Source organism: Miniopterus natalensis, chromosome 16 (assembly GCF_054644295.1).
Source record: "Miniopterus natalensis isolate mMinNat1 chromosome 16, mMinNat1.hap1, whole genome shotgun sequence".
Classification (NCBI taxonomy): Eukaryota; Metazoa; Chordata; class Mammalia; order Chiroptera; family Miniopteridae; genus Miniopterus; species Miniopterus natalensis.
Window position 1 is genome coordinate 19,565,346 of NC_142096.1, and position 18,810 is coordinate 19,584,155.

At 41.8% G+C, this 18,810-nt stretch overlaps 1 protein-coding gene across 1 annotated transcript in view; it reads right to left on the reverse strand.

The window, feature by feature from the left end:
* NSMAF (neutral sphingomyelinase activation associated factor) overlaps positions 1–12,858 on the reverse strand; it is a 37,505-nt gene extending 24,647 nt beyond the window's left edge. The window contains exons 1-6 of the mRNA XM_087825390.1: positions 12,717–12,858; positions 5,995–6,084; positions 4,993–5,071; positions 4,835–4,902; positions 4,718–4,754; positions 1,886–1,936 (exon numbers count right to left, since the gene is read on the reverse strand). Coding sequence (XP_087681516.1) covers positions 1,886–1,936; positions 4,718–4,754; positions 4,835–4,902; positions 4,993–5,071; positions 5,995–6,084; positions 12,717–12,775 — 384 coding nt within the window. The 5' untranslated portion in view covers positions 12,776–12,858. The remainder of the gene's footprint in view (positions 1–1,885; positions 1,937–4,717; positions 4,755–4,834; positions 4,903–4,992; positions 5,072–5,994; positions 6,085–12,716) is intronic.
* Between the last annotated feature and the right edge of the window lie 5,952 nt (positions 12,859–18,810).

The window sequence follows — 18,810 nt, forward strand, 5'->3', positions numbered from 1 at the left end:
CTAACATGTGATCAACCCTGAAGAATGTTCTCAGTGTGTCTGTTAGGCTCATTTGGTCTACAGTGTTAAGTCCTCTGTTTCCTCATTAAATCTTGTCTGGATGTTCTATCCATTAGTGAAGTGGGGTATGAAGTCTCCTACTATTGCTGTGGTGCCATCAATTTCTCCCTCCAATTCTGCCAGTGTGCTTCATATATTTAGGTCCATATATTGAGGTTGGGTGCATATATGTTGTGATAGCTAATTTTGTGTGTCACATGATCTCCTCTTCTCTTTCCCCTGATGGTGAGTCTGCTTCGCTGCATTGGCCTCTGTCTGCTGTATCACACCCAGGTCCTCTGGAGCAGCAGCACGATGTCCAGCTCCTTCTTGTTTTCCATGGTCCCCAGACATCTAGAGTAGGCCAGATCCTGTCTATGCTCCAAGACAGAGGCCAGTCCCTCAGGCAGCTGCCCCCAAAAGTCAGAACAGTGGACATATGATCCAGGGTTTTCTTCCCCCTCAAGGGAGAAGCTGGGAGCTGGGAGTTTCCTCCCAATCATATGGCACTGTGCTGGGGGAAAGCTACAAATTTCCTACTAGCTTCTGTGAGGCTGATTTCATGCTAACCTGGGGTGCAGCAGACTTAATAGGTTTCGAATTTCTCACAAAGGGAACTTTGTGAGAAATTCATGGTGTCCACTTATGGTTGTTGAAGTGTCTCCATGAGAGGAATGAGGGCCTGGGGCTTCCTAACCTGACATCTCTCAGAGTTATCACTGATATCCCTATCTTACCCCTTTTCTGTATCTGAGAATCCTTTGGTTTTCTAATTCACATGGGAACAAAAGACTATTTCTTTGCTTCAGACAACCTTACTCATTTCCTTTTACATAATTTTTTAACAGACCAAGTGAAGCTTTGCATTTCAGGTGGCTATCAGGAGAACCTTTAGAGAGAGGGCACCCTAGGCAGTGGTTCTCAACATGGTTATATGCAGGTGCTACACACACTGGGGGAACAGTGTTGAAGGACATTCAGTGGGTGGGAATAGGCTGTAATATGAGGCACAGCCTCACACAGTAAAGAACTATCCTGCCCAAAATGCCAACAGCACCACCTGAGAGTAATTAAATCTCAATATTTATAGTTTCGGACTAACTGGCCCATGCAACTATTTATTGTACGTAAAACCCAAAGGCCACTGCATGTAGTTTATGCATCACTCAAGCTGCTGGCCAAGAAACTGCAGGCTGGCCTGTACTGGGACTGAGATCAGCCTATGAGACTGTTTCCCCAGAGAGGACAACTTCCCCTACTTCACAGAGGTGTCATCATAAGAAGCACCAGCCCTGTCTCTAGGTCTTGTAAAAATTATCTTTTGGTAGAATTATTCCTTTACTATACATTAAGCTGAAGCATAAAGAATTAAATAAAACACAGAATGGTTAAATGTAATATCTAAGCTTACTTAACAAGTCCTGGAAAACAAGACATTGTATTCAAGTCTACTCACAGCTTCTACTCAATTAAGAGAATTTATAAATTATTATTTAGCTCTCAAATAAGGGTATTTTATAACGCATATTTCTCAAAAAAAAAAAAAAAAATACACTGTCAACAACATCCAGTAAGTAATCTTATAAATGATGTATGTTCTGATTTCAATTTTTATTCTGATAATTTAAGCTTTTTTTTTTTTTTAACCTATTATACACTTTTTTCTTTAAGTCAAAAAGTTAATTGAAATCTCTTGGACTAAAATCTGTGATTCCCTTGGGTAGTTTTGTTATAACTACTAGGTAGCAAGCTTTTAAATACTCATTATTATTATATCTGATTAAAGATGTTAATAGAGTCACAAAATCTTACTGTTCAAATTCTGAGAATAAAAAGCTTTACTTACTCTTTCTATTTTATATGGTGCAACAATGTTGTGTTCTTTAATGAAATATACCTGAGAAAAACAAATAAATATTTGTAAAATAAAAATTTTCATAGTAATAAGTTACTATGTTATTACGAATTGAATTTAAATCATTGTTACATAATCTCTAATCTCCAAAACCACTTACATTAATATCTGTACAGTTTTAAGATTCTGATGTTAAAATAACAAATATTAAATTAAAAAGAAATACATCAAGGCAACTAGGGATCAACCATTACTAGATAAATAAAGTATCTAAGATGTTTTATGAATGTCATCAATTTGTACCAAGTAACCAAGTAGACAGGTGAAGGAAGCTAATCTAAGCGCCAGTTTCTAAAAAATGGGTAAAACGAATTACTATGTCGTGAAATACATTAATTAACACAAAGAAACGTCACTTCCCTAGATGTGATCTGGTCACAGTGCTCTTACACAGGCCTGGCCACCTGTCCTTACACTGCTATTAGTTGCCTTCTGAGTGGAGTGCCTGCAAGTGGGACCTTCTTGGCAAGGCATCCCTGACCATTCTGTCTAGAGCAGCACATGTATCCCTTATCATATTCTAGCCTTTTGTCCTGTTTCCCTTTTCTTCATGACATTTATCACTACTTCACATTATAGAAGATATTTGCTTCTTATCTGTTTCCCCCATTGAAAAGAAAAATCCATGGAAAGAGGGGATTCACGTTATTTTGTTCTTCCCTACAGCTCTGAAACCTTGAGGATAATACTTATTGACTGCATGAATTAAAACTATTATTTACATACACACACACTCACACTCTATATTCTACCAGTAAAAGAAAATTTGGAAGCAAAACTCTCTAAATCCTAAAGAACCTAATATACAGCAATCTCCACTTATCCATGGTTTCAGTTACCTGCAGTCAACCTTGGTCTGAAAATATTAAATGGAAAGTAAATAATTCATAAGTTTAATGTGCTGTTCTGAGAAGCATTATGAAATCTCATGCCCTCCTGCTCCAAACAGCTAAGACGTGAATCACCCCTTTGTCCAGCATATCCACACTATATACGCTACCCACCCACGAATCACGTAGTAGCTGCCTCGTGGTTATTAGGAGACTGTCTCGGTATCCCAGTGCTTGTGTGCAAGTCACCCTTATTTCATTTAATAGCACAAAGCACAAGAGTAGTGATGCTGGCAATTCAGATGTGTCAGAGAGAAGCTGTAAAGTGCTTCCTTTAAGTAAAAACGTATGATGTATAGGAAAAAATATGGTATACGTAGGGTTCGGCACTATCTGCAGTTTCAGGCATCCACTGTGGGTCTTGGAATGTATCCCCTGCAGATAAGGGGAGACTATTGTGTTTCTGAAACACTGACCTAGTAAATAATGAAAAAACATAAAAGTTGTATTTCTTGGTTGTTGCACTTAACACAGGAAGCTTAAAATAATACTTGTAAGAGTAGCTTATATTTAGTCACCCCCTGGTATTAAGCTGATTTTTGAGTTTATTTGATATAAGACCTCTTCTACAAACTATTAAAAATAGGTAGAGAGACTTTGGGGCTTTATTTATAAGCCCAAAGTTATTAAAATTTACCAAAATATATTATTTTTCTAATGGAAACTACAGTTCCAACTGAGAAAGCACTTCCTCTTTTTAAGATACAGACCTTCTAGAATAAGGCAATAATGCAGAATACTTTAGAAATAAGGAGAGCATAGGGGCAGACCAGAATTAATAATGGTGTTCCCTCCCCAAAGTATTAGACAGCTGTAACTGTTTTCATATATGCCAGTTAAAACAGTATAAAGTCAAACATAGCCTGTGCAATGTTTTCTTCCTTAAAATTAATGAAATCATGGATGTAGATCCAGAAAAATCACTGAATTTGATATCTGCCAGTTTTCATAACATAACCTTCAGTATACATTAAAAAGTGTTCCATGATCAAAGGGTTTGGTGATCTCAAAACTGCTGGGAACACTCTCTGCTCCAAACCATTTGCTTCCTTGACTCTCAATGCACTTCTGTGTGTTAAGGCTTTGAGTCAAGTCCTGAAGTAAAGAAATCTGTGTGTTTTTGTTTACCACTGCTTTTCCTACACTTACTTGATCATAGAAAGAATTTTCTTTGAACACTTCAAGGAACTAGGGCTCTAGTTGATAGCTGAGGCCACACTGATCTCCTCTAACCCTTTCATTTTAAAGATGAAGAAGGTGAAGTCCAGAGCCAAAGGAAAGTGGTAGATGATCTCTATTCCTTTATTTACGATTTTTCAAAAATCTACAGACAAATTAACTATATGAAAGGAGAAAAACCATGCTTTACTTTATTTCTGTATTGTCAGTATTAAGCACAGTACTGGTACATAAATGTGTGCCAAGTAAACTTGGAATGAATAAGAAGTCATGACCCCAAGCGTCATAATTATACAAGGCTGGACATCCTGAGTCACTGCGTTGGCTGTCATCATGTGTCAAGCTGAGATCCATTTAAGCAGCGTGCTGCTGACCTCCACCTTCTCAATGACTACAAGGCCCACAGGAGGAAATGCAGTCCTTTTATCTTAACCCTCAAACATGGCCAGGACCCCTGAAGACAAAACCACAAGCCTTGCAAGTATCACAGACTTAATAAACATTAAGGATCTCATTAGGAATAACATTTAAAAAAATATATACTTCTCAATGATCAAATTGTTTAAAAACATTTAAACATCTACTCCAACAACCTTCATTTGAGATTCCTACAATAATTTAATCATGCATAAACACACACACACATAAAATGTTCATTCAGGTTAGGACAAAATATTTACTATGTGACTCTTACCTGACTGAAAATGAGCACAATCCCTCCCGATTTTGCCCTAAAATGCAGATAAAAGTTATTAAACATATATAATTTTTTGGAAGAAGTAAAATCAAACAGTTAGTGACAATGACATACTTTGCAAAGTGTTTACTGGCTCCGTTTTCTCCATGTTTTCCTATTTTTATACAGTCTCTCAAAAGAATCTGGACAAAGTCAAAAGAGAAATGTAAAAATAAGCAAAGGTAAAATATGCATAAAGAACAGGAATGCCACTATTTTTACAATGCATTTACCTTAATGATGGGCTGGGATATTGCATCTGGTTCAAAAATAACTGATTTTGAACATATTTTTAAAGAGCCTCTGACTCTCCTAGAGATCAAAGTACAAAGGATTATTATTAATGAACATTAACAAAAGTCACAAAAGAATCATAATATATTTGAATGAGCAAGTAGATGGCTAATGCATCAACTAATAAAAGATCAACAACAGAATTAAAGAGAAGGGCATGAAAGGTTGGAAAATATAGCAAAATAATTTCCCCCATCTCCTGGGGGGGGTAACAAAATTTGCAAGTATTGTAATATGGTTTCATTTGGTGAGCATTGTCCATGCGCTTTATCTGTATTACTTCACTTGGAATTCACAACTACATTGAAAGAAACGAAGATCAGAAAACTGATCCTTAAGAAAACACTGATTGTACTCTGTCTCTAGTAAATCCCTTTGACTTTAATTCCCTCTATCTAAAAGAATTATTCAGAAGGCAACACTAAATATATAAAATTGACTATATAAGAGATTTTTTTCTTACTTATCATACTGGAAAAATAAAGAGTGTGAATTTAGCATGTAAAATACTTTTAACAGTGATTTTGGGGTATGTGTAGGAATTCAGGAAAAAAATCTGTTCCATAATAAGAAGCAATTTTAAAGACTATCAATTCAAATGTTAGATTTTCGGTTTTTAATTCCACTTCTTGGATTTATTTCTGTATCTCTATATAGGTTAAATAATCTATTGGTTGGAAACTTATAGTATCTAAAAAACATCACACGAAGAAATATAGTCTTACAGTCTGAGTCCTGCCCCCCTTCCTCCTACCAGCAATCAGAGTCCTAGCCAGCTGATGTGAGATACTCATAACCTTGGAGGAATTAGTACACACAGATTCTTAGCTTTGGAAAAAATTTGGAGTATGACAGCAACTTATAAATCTCCCTCTTCTCATTACTTTCCTAATGTGATAGAAAGGTTTGCTATTCCAGAGAGATTCAAAAATCTTCCTTACCTCTCATTCTGACTGCCCTTCCGCTGAGTATGATGAGCTGTATGCTGTTCAAAGTAGTATTCCTCCAAGTTAAGCAGGAGCAAGGAAAATCTAAATTTGGGGGGGGGGGAATACCTCTTGTTTATTTTTTTAAGTATAAGAAAGCAGAATATTTAAAGCATCTATTCCCAAAGTGCTTTTCCATTCATTAAATCAACAAATGCTTATTAAGTGTATATTATATTCCAGGCACTGCTCTCTATCCAGTGGGGAGGAGACAACAAACAGACCAGCTGGCTACACCAAAAATAAATAAATAAATAAATAAATAAATAAATAAATAAATAAATAAATAAATAAAGTTTTTTACTACCCTGAATATTGTTAAAACGTCCATCCCACCCAAAGCAATCTACAGATTTAATGCAATCCCTTATCAAAATCTCAATAGCATTTATTGTTGAAATTAAAAAAACAACTACAAAATTCATATGGAATTAAATAGCCAAAACAATTGAGAAAGAAAAACAAAGCCGGAAGCCTCACAGCTCCTGATTTTAAAACATATTACAAAGCTACAGTTTTTAAAAAGTGTGGTACTGGCATAAAGACAGACATACAAACCAATGGAACAGATTTGAGAGCTCAGAAATAAACCCTTGCATATATGGTCAAATGATCTTCAGCAAAGGTTCCAACGCCACACAATGGGGAAAGGATAGTCTTCAACAAATGGTATTGGGAAAACTGGATATCCACATGCAAAAGAATGACGTTGGGCTGTTACTTTACACCATATACAAAAATTAACTCAGATGGTTTAGAGATCTAAATACAAGACCTGAAACCATAAAACTCCTAGAAAGAAAACGGGGAAAGCTTTATGACACTGGATTTGGCAATGATTTCTTGAGTATTACACCAAAAACACAGGCAACGAAAGCAAAAGTAGACAAATGCAACTACATCAAACTTAAAAATTTCTGTGCAGCAGCGAACAAACATATACAAACAATTTACAGAATGAGAAGGCAACCTACAAAATGGAGAAAATATTTGTAAACCATATATCTGATAAGCAGTTAATACTCAGATTATATACAGAACTTAACAACACAAATTTAAGTCAATTAAAAAATGGACAAAGGACTTAAGTAGATACTTCTCCAAAGAAGATACCCAATGAAAAGATGTTCAGTATCACTAATCATCAGGAAAATGCAAATCAAAACTACAAAAAGATATCACTTCACACACTATTAAAAAAAACATGTACAAAAAATAACAAATAATAAGGATGTGGAGAAATTAGAGCCCTCGCGCACTGTTGGTGGGACTGTAAAATGGTGCAGAGGCTATGGAAGACAGTATAGAGGTTCCTCAAAAAATTAAAAATATAACTACTATATGATCCACCAGTCACCATTCATTTCAGCAAAAATAAATGAAAACAGGATTTCAAGTAGATTTGCATATCCATGTTCATTGCAACATTACTGCGACCTAATGAAGAAAATGTGGTATATGCATAGAATGGACTATACAGCCTTTAAAAAGAAGGAAATCCTGTCCTATGCCACAATATAAATGAAACTTGAGGGCATTATGATAGGTGAAATAAGCCAATCACAAAAAGACAAATACTACATGATTCTACTCATATGAAGTATCCATAGTAGTCAAACTCTCAGAGAAAATAGAATGGCAGTTGCCAGGAGCTAGAAGTAGGGGAAAAACTCTGTTCAGTAATTACAGAGTTTCAGTTTTGCAAGATGAAAAGGTTCTGGAGATCTGTTGTACAACAATGTGAACATACTTAACACCACTGTACTATACACTTAAAATGGTAAATCTCTGTCATATATTTTTTTACCACAATAAAAATTTAAGTATATAAACTATTATAGAACTAGAACCATTATTTTGGTAAATGAATTATATTCTCCTTAATTTACCAATATACATATTTTATTAGACATGTAAAGCACATGGTGAAGTGATAAAACCAAATCATATTATTCAAAATTAAAGGAATAAGGAACTTTTCTTAGTTTATTTTTTCTTTTTACTAAAGTGTTCAGTTATACTGGTTTTAAAATTTTTGTATGTAAAAATTATGATATTCATGCTACTTTGAATGATTTTCTAACTACATTCTAAGCATAAAAGATTTCATGCTTTAAAAAATTTTAACTCCATTTTATAATTTCATGATCTCACTCATTAGTATTATATCAGACTATAAATTATTTCTTTAGAAGACTCTTGGCTCAACGCTGGGTATTCCTTACTTTATTTCCTGTTTACAGAGGTATGGTGACATTCTCTGTAGATAAATTTACTCATTCAGCAGCGTAACTTTTCTAAAACATATTGTCCCATCCTCATGTAACCTAAATTTTAAAGCATAATGTTCAACACTTAACCAACAACATAAAATAAGTTCATTTCAGGCAGCGCTCAGAGTAACCTCGCATTCATGGCTACTCAGAAATTATTCAACACGCTGTTCATGAATAGTATCGTGGATCCAGAAGGTTTTGGTAGCCAATCATTTCTCTAGGTTGGGGATGTAAAACAGGCTCCACTGTGTTGAGGCGGATTGTGATATGGGCTCAATGGGAGAAAGTGCCATGAAACCTCAGTGATGTGTGCGCCGACATAGGAAAGGGCACCAGTGTTGTGTATTTGCCGTTTCCACTCTGAATATCCCAACACAATCCTTGGATTAAGCTAGGCTGTAGTGCCCTCACCACCTAGAGAATCAGTTTAACTAAATTGGGCAGTTTTTGTAAGCTTCTTAAAATAGCCTCTGAAACAAGAAGGAAATTAAAGAAAAATGTTGAACAGATAAGGGTAAGAACACAGTCCTGTGGCCTACCGTTAGAAACGTTTCCCCAGTCATACGTGTGACAACGACCTCTGAAGAGGGTCATTCAAACAAATATTATTCCAGCAAACTACATGAACATTAATTTCTCCTTTCTCAAATCTGCCACCAGGACATCACAAAAACAAATCTTATTCTCTGCCAAAGTTCAGATGAACCAAACCTACTGCATTTTCCTGATCTACCAGTCAGAACTCTGTACAAGAGACTGGATCAGCGTGACAAGACTTCATAGTGAATTCATGCTGGAGAGTGCTGACAACTTCCTCTTCTAGTGGTTTATAAACAATCTGATCTAGAACTAGCATTAAATCTATTTACGCACATATGTTCTTTCTACGCCTTTCCCAGTTCCTAGATCACTGAAACAATTCTGGGGTTCTAGACTGAAACTCTCCCAGGAGTTTATGCCAGGAAACATAAGCACATGGGTACCTTTTGTATCTTTACCCATTTTATGAAAAGATTATCTGTCACTTTCAGTGCGATGATCAGTATCATTAACAGGTGTTACAAAATAAAAGCCACTTTCTCTGTTATCAGTCAAGTTTACACTACCAGGCGGGGCCCTAGGCAGCAGCCAAGTTTTAAACACAACTCTGGGAGACTTTAAAAATTGTTTTAATCTAAAGCATTTCTTAAAACCACCACTCATTTGGGGGCTTTAAGTTTCATTTTTTCTCTCAGTAATTTTCTTGATGCTAATTATGTAAATCTGTGACATCTCTTAATCTGCCCTTGTTTGTTGTCCTTCTTGCTTTATGTATTTCTTAAACAAACTAAGCTCAGAGGAACAGTATCTATACAACCCTTCTAACTTTCTTCACTTGTCTGATTTTTTTCTAACTCTTCACCAAACACCCTTTGGATTGAATGTTCTAAATTATACTTTTGATAGTTTCACCAACTTCCTGGGGTCAATATCCTTTCCAGAACTGTCCCAGTAATATTACGTATTTTTTTTTTTTCTTGAAACTTTCAATATCTACCTTCTGAAAAGTTTAGATTTTATGCATGACAGAATCTTCCTTAATCCTCCTGGGCTTCAACAACAAATAACTGAATATGACTGAAAATTATCTAAGCATTTCTTTATAAACATCACCAATAAATGGCACCACTTACAGCTGTTCAAACCAGAACCCTGAGAGTACGACTAACCATGTTTAGCAAATAAAAATCGACAATACCTAGTTAAATTTGAATTTCAGGTAAATTACAAAATATTTTCAGTATAAGTATGTACCAAATATTGCACAGGATATACTCATCCTAAAAGATTTATTGTTCATCTGACACCTCTAGCTGGGATTCTTCTTGTATTACCTTCTACATGCAATCTACCACACCAAGACCTATCAATGCTACCTCCTAAAAACATCTAAAATCCATTCACTTCTCCATTTCTTCTGCCACCACCTTGATTTAAGCCATCAATCCAAGAATCTTCCAGTCTCTGCTTCTACTTTGTAGAAATGTCACTTACTCTAAATGCAGGAGCATCAACTTAACAGTAAAAGAAATAAACGCTACCTTCAGGTTTCTCCTTTTCTGGGGTTATTATTTGGTAGCAGAAGTCTAAAATCTCAAAAGCAGCATGAGAAGGGCCGATGAACTCACAACTCTGAAGAGATGAGGACTTTCATGAAACAGTCCCAAGGAAAGTAACAGTTTTCTTGGATATACACCTGAGCCAATGACCTATATCAATCATTTTGCTAATTGGTGTTTACTGACATGAAACGGTTGAGCCATGAAAAATCTGTGCAAAAATGTAAACTTGGGGCTGAACAAAGTTAGCTGAAATATTCTTGTCTTTAGGAATGAATTCTAAGATTTATAAAGAGACTGCCTGATTCTAGCCCACATCTAATTGTGAGACAGACTCCTGTCATTCAAACTGATACTCTATGGACACCATTCTGGTTCAAGTCCGCCCATCCCAAAGTTGCAAAGCCATGGGGCAGAGAGCATTAAAAATTTGGGGCAGTCAGCAAACAAGCTTCACATAAATATAAAATCCATGGCATCAACTTTTTCAGAGTATTGGTGCTCAGGAACAGTTGCTGCCTCCTGCCTGATGAATACAAGTTTTGGTTGTGAGAACTAGTTATACTGGGTGCTGCTAACCTGTCACCTCTGATCAATGAATAACAACAAAGCCAACCATACACAGAAACTTGTGTGACATGCAAAGCTGTACAAGCTAACCAAATTCAGCACCAATTACTGCCATCAAAACAACTGGCCGGACAGATCTAGAGAAAACAGGTTTTCCTGCACATCAACACCGCGATGGAATTGTTACAAATGACTCTTAGAGCATAAATTCACGTGTTTCAAAGTTCTTACTGTGTACGTTTGAACTTTCACGTATTTAACACGGAATACCAGGATGCACCTAATGTTGCTGGTACAGACCAACGAAGGTCCTCTCAAGCTCTTTCCAGGTGAAACAAGCACCACGCAGGAAGCCAGAGGAGCCTCCACGAGTGTGTTTCATGGTCCGGTTACTGCTGAACAAGCACGACTTGCTGTGGATAAAACCTGATCGCGCTGCCAAAAATGCTCTTGGAAGCCACATCCGAGATGTGTTTTTGGTGTGCCTTATCTCCTCCTCTACAAGAGGGAGACAAATTTCAGGCGGCGCGCCGGCAGTGGAGATAAGAGAGGGACATGAGTGTCCGGACGAGGACGGGTCCCGCCAGCACCTGTGAAACAAGTGCGGCTGCGGGAAGAGCAACGAACCTTACAGCCTGCGTGCGTCTGCCCGCGTGAGCCGCCCGGCTGTGCCCACTGGGCACTCCGGTGACCGGCTGGCAGCGCTCGGGCATAACTAGCTCCCACGGGTAAAACAACGTGTAAAATAATTCAGCCCCCGGTCCTTCTGCCACGGGGACTCCAGGCCCGAGGACGGGTCACCACAAATGCACTGGGGGGGGTCCACGCGCGGCACAAGTGCTTCCTCACAGGACACAGGACACGTCCCCTGGGGCCGAGGGTCCGAAACCGAAGGGGCGCGGCCCTGAGACTCCCCCGGCTTCTCCTCGGCCCCCGTCCCTCCCGCGGTGCAGGCCCCGCCGAGCTTTCCAATGCAGAGCCTTCAGTGGCGCGTATAATAGGGTCACTGCTTAGCAGAAAGCGTTTGGGGGGCTGGACCCTGGCTTCCTCAGAAAGAGGCCTAGTCTGCGGCGCTCCTGCCGGCCCGGGAGGGCACCTGCTTCGCGAGCAGCCGGCTGGAGCCCCGAGGCGCCGGCCGGCGGCGGCGACCTCTAGCCGGTGACCGGGGCGCGGGGTGGGGGCGAGGTGAGCCGAGGGGTGTCCGGGAGCCGGCTCGCTCACACGCACACCCCGCCCCCGCCCCCGGGACGCCGGGGGAAGTCCCCGCGCTCCGGACCCGGCGCCCCGAGAGGGGTCCGCCCCGCGCCCGCGCGGCCTCTTCCGGGTGAGCCAGGCCGCGGCCCCGCGCCAGAGGCCGCCGGGCTCCGCCGTGAGGTCCGGCCGGCCCGGCTCCGGCCCCGGCCCCAGACAGGCCCCGGGCTTCCGAGCCCGACTCCGGGCTCTGGCCGCGGCTCCGGCCCCGGCCCCAGACAGGCCCCGGGCTTCCGAGCCCGACTCCGGGCTCTGGCCGCGGCTCCGGCCCCGGCCCCAGACAGGCCCCGGGCTTCCGAGCCCGACTCCGGGCTCTGGCCGCGGCTCCGGGCCCGGCGCCGAAAGTGCTCGCGGCCGCGGCCTCCGGGAGGACGCCGCCCGGGGCCGGCCCTGGCTCCCCGCCGGCAGCCCCCGTCCCGCCCCGAGCGGCCGGGCCTGCGAGCGCCGCCCCGCCGCCTCGCCGCCCCGCGGCCGCGCTCACCGCTCCTTGGAGTAGAGCTGCAGCTGCTGCTCCCGCTGCTTCTTCCGGATAAACGCCATGGAGGGCGCGCGGGCGGGCGCGGAGCTCGGGGCGCGGCTCAGACCCGCCGCCGCCGCGCAGGAGCCGGAGTGCGAGGGCCCGGCCGGAGGAGAGCGCGCTGCGGCGGCGTCCCGGGCGGCGCCGCTGGGCGGCCGAGCCCGACGCTGCGCCCCAGGGCCCGCGGCGCCCCCGCGGCGCTCACCGCATCTCCGCGTGGGGACTCGGGCGCCTGACTCAGGCCGGAGGGGGCGGCGCGAGGCGCCCAGGTGCTCGCCGGGGACGCGGAGGCCCGCCCGGGGCCGGCCGCCCGCGCCGCGCTCGCGCTTCCCCGGCGCCGCCGCCGCCTTTGACCTTTGACACCCGAAATCCGAGGCCTGCCGGTACCCGGCACCACCGCTCGGCCTCGGTCTCTTGGGAGTTAAAATAACTGGTCGCAAAACTTTTTTTTCTCTTTTTCTAACAACTTTATTGAGATATACCTCCTACACCAAGCAGTTCACCCATTTAGTATATTTAGCATATACTAAAAACCGATATGTACAACTATCACTATCATTTTGGGACATTTTTATTATCTCAAAAACAAATCCATGCCCTTTAGTTATCTCGGCCCCCCTCCCAACTAATATCTTCAGTCATCACCCCCAGCCCCACACCCCACAGACCCCACACCCCACAAACCCCTCACGAACACTCATCAGCTTTCTGTCCGTGAATTTGCCTATTCTGGACGTGGCATATAAATTAACTTTACCATAGGTAGCCCTTTATGTCTGACTTCTGTCACTGAGCATAATGTTTCCCGGGTTTAGCCACATATCAGTAGTTTATTCCTTTTTCTTGCTGATGAGTATTCCACTGTATGGACGTACCACAGTCTGTTTCTCCACGCAGCAGAAATTTTGGTTGTTTCTACTTTTTGGCTGTTACGAATACTGCTGCTACGTGCCAGTTTTTATGTGGATGTATGTTTTAATTTCTGTTGACTACACACCGAGGAGTGGAATTTCTGTGTCATGTGTTAACTCTGTTTAAACATTTGAGAAACTGTCCAACTATTTTCCAAAGTGGCTGTGCCATTTTGCATTTCCACCAGCGGTGTATAAGGGTTCCAGGTTCTTCATGTCCTCGCTGACACTTGTGATTGTCTGACTTTTTGATTATAGTTATCCTAGTGGGTGTGAGTGGTGTGTCACTGTGGTTATAGTCATATCCTGAGCATGAGCCTGTGTTTGTTTACTTCTGAGGGTTCCTTTAATGATGAATATTTAAATTGTGCAATAGCTGACACATACTTAATATTGTCTTACAGACCAGGCACTACAGGGTTAGAGTTTGAAAAGCTTCAAGGCAAACATGTATTTGAGCTGCCTAGTCCATTGTAGGACTCTCATAGGAAAATGGGGGAGCCAAGAATAAAAGTCAGGGCTGGGTCTTATTGACCTTCAAAGATGATATGCATATTAGTGAGTACTTGTTAACATTTTTTGGAATGAATGAAGGTGCATGGGTACCCCATGACTTGGATTGAGTCTTTTCCATGTGACCAAGAGCTGTGCAGAACCTTTAACCATAAACATGTTATTGGTGGGTGCCCTCTGTGTCCTCACCTGTTATTGGTGGAAGTGGAGCTCTCGGGGTGCCTTGGGAACAAGAAGTTCCTGAGGCCCCCACGGGACGATGAAAGCTTTATCGATTACGTAGAATTAAGGGAGGCTCCCTCCAAGGTCCGGTCTCCCTCTGTCCCTCCATGGAAAAAGTCCAGCTGTGTCTTCAGCAGGACTAAGGCCAAACCTACTGCCCAGAGCCTTTGCTCTATATTAAAGCAGTCCAGTCCAGCATCTGGCTAGCTTAGCTTGTGGTCCATTGTGTGTGGGCCATGTGGCTTCTAGGGCCCCAAGGCTATGGAGGAAGCATGGAGAAGTGTGGGTTACAGAGCCATTGAGAAACAGGAGCTCAAAGAGAGTGAGAGAGAGAACTGGTTTGTCTTGGGGTTATAACCAGACAGGATTTCGGCTTGCATTGGCTCTGCCCTTCTAGCCAATTATCTTTGTCCCAGGTTACATTGACAGACAAGCACCTTCGCGGACATCACCCGGACTTCACTGTGCATGAGCCCATTTCTCCCTTCTCCCCCTGACAATGCAGCAGTGGGAAAGGGAGGGGTGTGAAGCTGTAGCTTCCTGGGAAAGCTGCTCAGGTGACCATGCTTATAATGCCTGGCCTTCCCTTTGCTCTCTTCCTATTACCAATGTCAACTCGTTAGTTATAACAGTAACGAAAAGATGTCAGAGACATTAGTCCAGTGTTCCTATAGGAAATTGTGTTCCTAATCGGGTCACTGAGGCAAATTCATGAACAGGTACAAGGTAAAATAAGATAATAAATTTTGCTAAGAGGTGTGACAATAACTTCCTGTATAAGTAGTACTGTAATAGATGCTATCAGTTTAGAAGAGAGAAATAACTTGGGCTGGAATAAGTAGGAAAGGAGCATGCAAGTTTTTTCTTTTAGTTAAACATTAAAAGATGTTGTGATCCTGGTAGGCAGAGAGTGACAAAGATTCTCCCCTTGACCAAATTCTAGCCAGGACCCTTCGAGCTTTCTTCTCAAGTAGGCCTCAACCTTGGCCTATAACAATTACAGATTCTCAGCACAAATGATTTTGTCTACTACCCTCCCCCCTATTAAAAGACTTAGCTAGCATAATTTCTAACAGTTCATGGCCTCGTCCCTCGCCCCCCTTAAAGTCCGTGCCTGAGAAAGCTCAAGGCTGCCCCAGAAATGTACTGTTTGTTCTACCCAACACTGGACATAGGCCCCTGACTTCTGTTTCTTAGAACATTTACGAAAAAGGGCTTACAAATGTGAATTCTTTCTCTGCACCGTTGAGATGTATATGTATCTCCTGCAACTCAGGAGTGCCTTTCACAGGGACTTGAAAGCCATTCCTCTGAGATGTAATCATTTGGCTTCTGTCTTCCAGTCACTGTGGGAAGATAATTGCCAACTAGCAGATACAGATACAGCATTTGCTGGTGATCAAGCCTTCGTAATTTTTCACTTCCTAGCTTTATCTTTGACAGGAGAGGGAAACAAACTGGCCCAAAAGGATTTTCTTGAATAGTGCAGAAGACAGATGCTTCTGCTGTCACAGAGTTTGTGTTTGTGGAGAATTAAGAGAAAACTCAGGTAGTAACTTTCTTATCCTCCTACCACCAAATCATCCAGCCGTCTAGCATTTGTTCCCTTGTCTTCATTTCTGCGACTTTGAGGTATATTTGCTCCAATCAAAGGCCAACTTCTTTCTCAAAAACTTAGCCTTTGTAATTATCCTTTCTCTCTTCTCTCTTTTGCTTTGTCTGTTTCTCCCTTACTACCAAATCATTTCCATCAGAATAGAAATATAATTTTCAAAAACATGTTCTCTTTATCCCACATCTTCCTCCAGCTCCCCGTTCTTAGCAGGACTTCTTGAAACATCTGCCTACACATGCTGTCTCCATTTTCTCACCTTGCGTTCTCTTCAATCCATTCCAATTGGACTTCTGATTCCACCACGCCACTGTAATGCTTCTTGTCAAATCACAGCGTTCACTGTTCAGTTTTCTATCTTCAATTTCTACGAACTCTCAGCAGAATTCAGTGTAGTTGATCATAGCATTCAACAAAGCTCCTTAATGGGAAACTTTCTTTCTCCCCCAATTACTTCCAAGTCCCCACAGTTCTCTTGCATTTCAATTACCTTGCTTTTTACTTTCTCTGTCTCCTTGGTTAGTCTGTCTCCTGCTTAACTCCTTAACGTTGACTCTCTGTGCTTGCTGTACAGGTCATTCCACCCAGTGCCATTGTTATCAGTGGGGTGCCCTCTCCCTCTTTCTCCTCATCTGTTACCCTTGGAAATGGAGCTCTTGTGATGTCTCAAGGAAAGGAATTTCCTGAGACTCTCCCAGAAGGATGAATTCTATTTCTGTGGAATTAAACCCCTGGGTTTCCAATGTTGCATTTCCCTCTGTCTGGCCATGGAAAAAGTCCAATCTTGTCTTCAGTAGGGCAAGAATTAAGGCCACTGCCCAGAGTCCCGGCTCCTTATTAAAGCACAGTCCAGTCCAGCATCCTGAGTGTGGAGTTTGCATGGCCCTGGTCCATGTGGCTGCTTAAGGCCACATGCCTGTGATGAGAGGATGGGTGATTTTGGGACACAGAGCAAGAGAGGAGGAAATGGTCAAGAGCAAAGCAAGAGAGAGGGAACTCTCTGTCTGGGGATTATTACCAGGAGCTTAACCAATGAACTCTTCAGGATTTTGCATGCTTGCAGTGGCTCCACCCTCCTAGCCAATCCATTGTTCCCCAGGCTAGACGGACAGACATGCACCTTCCCTACGTTATCCCCACTTCACTGTGCATGTGCCCATCTCCCCCTTTGTTTGCTCCCTTCCCTCAGTGATCTGCAGGGAATGGACCCAGGGTTCCCTGGGGAATGTGAAGCTGTAGCTTCCTCGTGAAGCTGCCCAGATGACCATGCTTATAATACCTGATCTCCTCTTTGCTTTCTTCCCTTTATTAATATTAATAATTAGCTAATTATGACAATAACACCATGACTGGGTGGGGGTGGGGGTGGGGGGAGAAAGTGGGGTAACGTCTTCTGTTTAGGTGTGTGAGAATTAAATTGAGTAGCACATTTCCAAGGTTTTACCATTTAGATACCTACCACAGAAGACTAGAGGGGAAAAAAAATCTCAGGATATACAGCAAAGGGTAAGGTTTCAGAGGAGGCTGAGTGAGAGATTACTTTGAACTGTATGTCCCTCAGGAAACAGAAGTTTTGTACAGAGCATTGAACTTCCAATAAGGCTTTACTCAGCCTTAAGCCAATCTTACCTTGATCTTTAGTTGCTGGAAACTGTACTTTGAGGTAATATTACCCACCTCAAATGAAGGTGATTGCACATCTCAGGAGATATGGTGAGCTCTGGGGAGACCTCATCTCCTCCCCCTCCCCCCACTTCCCAATTCTTATCCTCAAAAGTCAGAGCTTTGTTCTCTTGAAACAATTTTTATTCAGAGCTATTTTGTAATCACAAAACACATCTTTGAGCGCTCAATTTTTATTTTCACTTTACAGACTAAGCCCTAAAAACTTCAAAGAGCTTTGCACTTAGTTTTTAAAAATTTCATTTGATTGCAGATGAGGATATTTATTTACTCCCATTTGCTAGGTGTCCATCACTAGGTATCATCAATGTCTTTATTTTATTCTGTTTGTAAAATAAATTTCTCTCACTATAGCCTATTTCTTAAGAATGCTTAAGTTAATTTTTAAAATCTGATGATGACAGAAGCATTTAATTATTGCCCCTTATGTTTGAAGTGGTAGCATACTTTTTTTTTTTAATGTGGAAAAAAGGGACAATCACCATTATCTTATATGTTACAGCTTTCTTCTATTATGCCTTTAAGCTTCCTGTTCTCTCTGCCTAAAGTGCTTTTTTACCTTCCTCCCACCTTTTCACCCTGTTGAAATCCTACCTGTACATTAAAAAAAAAAAAAAAAAGATTCTGGAGAGAGGAAGCGAGAGAGAAAGAGAAACATCCATTGCCCCAACCGGGACTGAACCTGAAACCTGGGTATGTGCCTTGACCAGTAATTGAACCCGCCACCTTTTGGTGTAGGAGACAATGCTCCACCCAACTGAGCCACACCAGACAGGGCCTACCTGTACTTCAAAGTTGCTACTCAAGACTTTGAAGTCTTCCCTGATGCCCCCCCAGCTGGAATTCATCTCACATTCATTCACTCGGCACATGTTTACTTTACACAGACATGTCAGACCTCGGTGGGTAGCAACTTCTCAAAGCTCACAGATGGGGATTTTTAACAGTTAGGGTCTGTCTCCTATTTAGGTTGAGAAATCCTTGGGAACAGGAACAGTGACTTGTTGGTCTTAATATCAACATTTCCTCTCACCACAGTGTCTTGAACTTGGTGGTTGCTCAGTAAATATTTGTTTAATTTTGACTTTCTTTTGTTGCGCTGTAAGCAGCAGAAAAC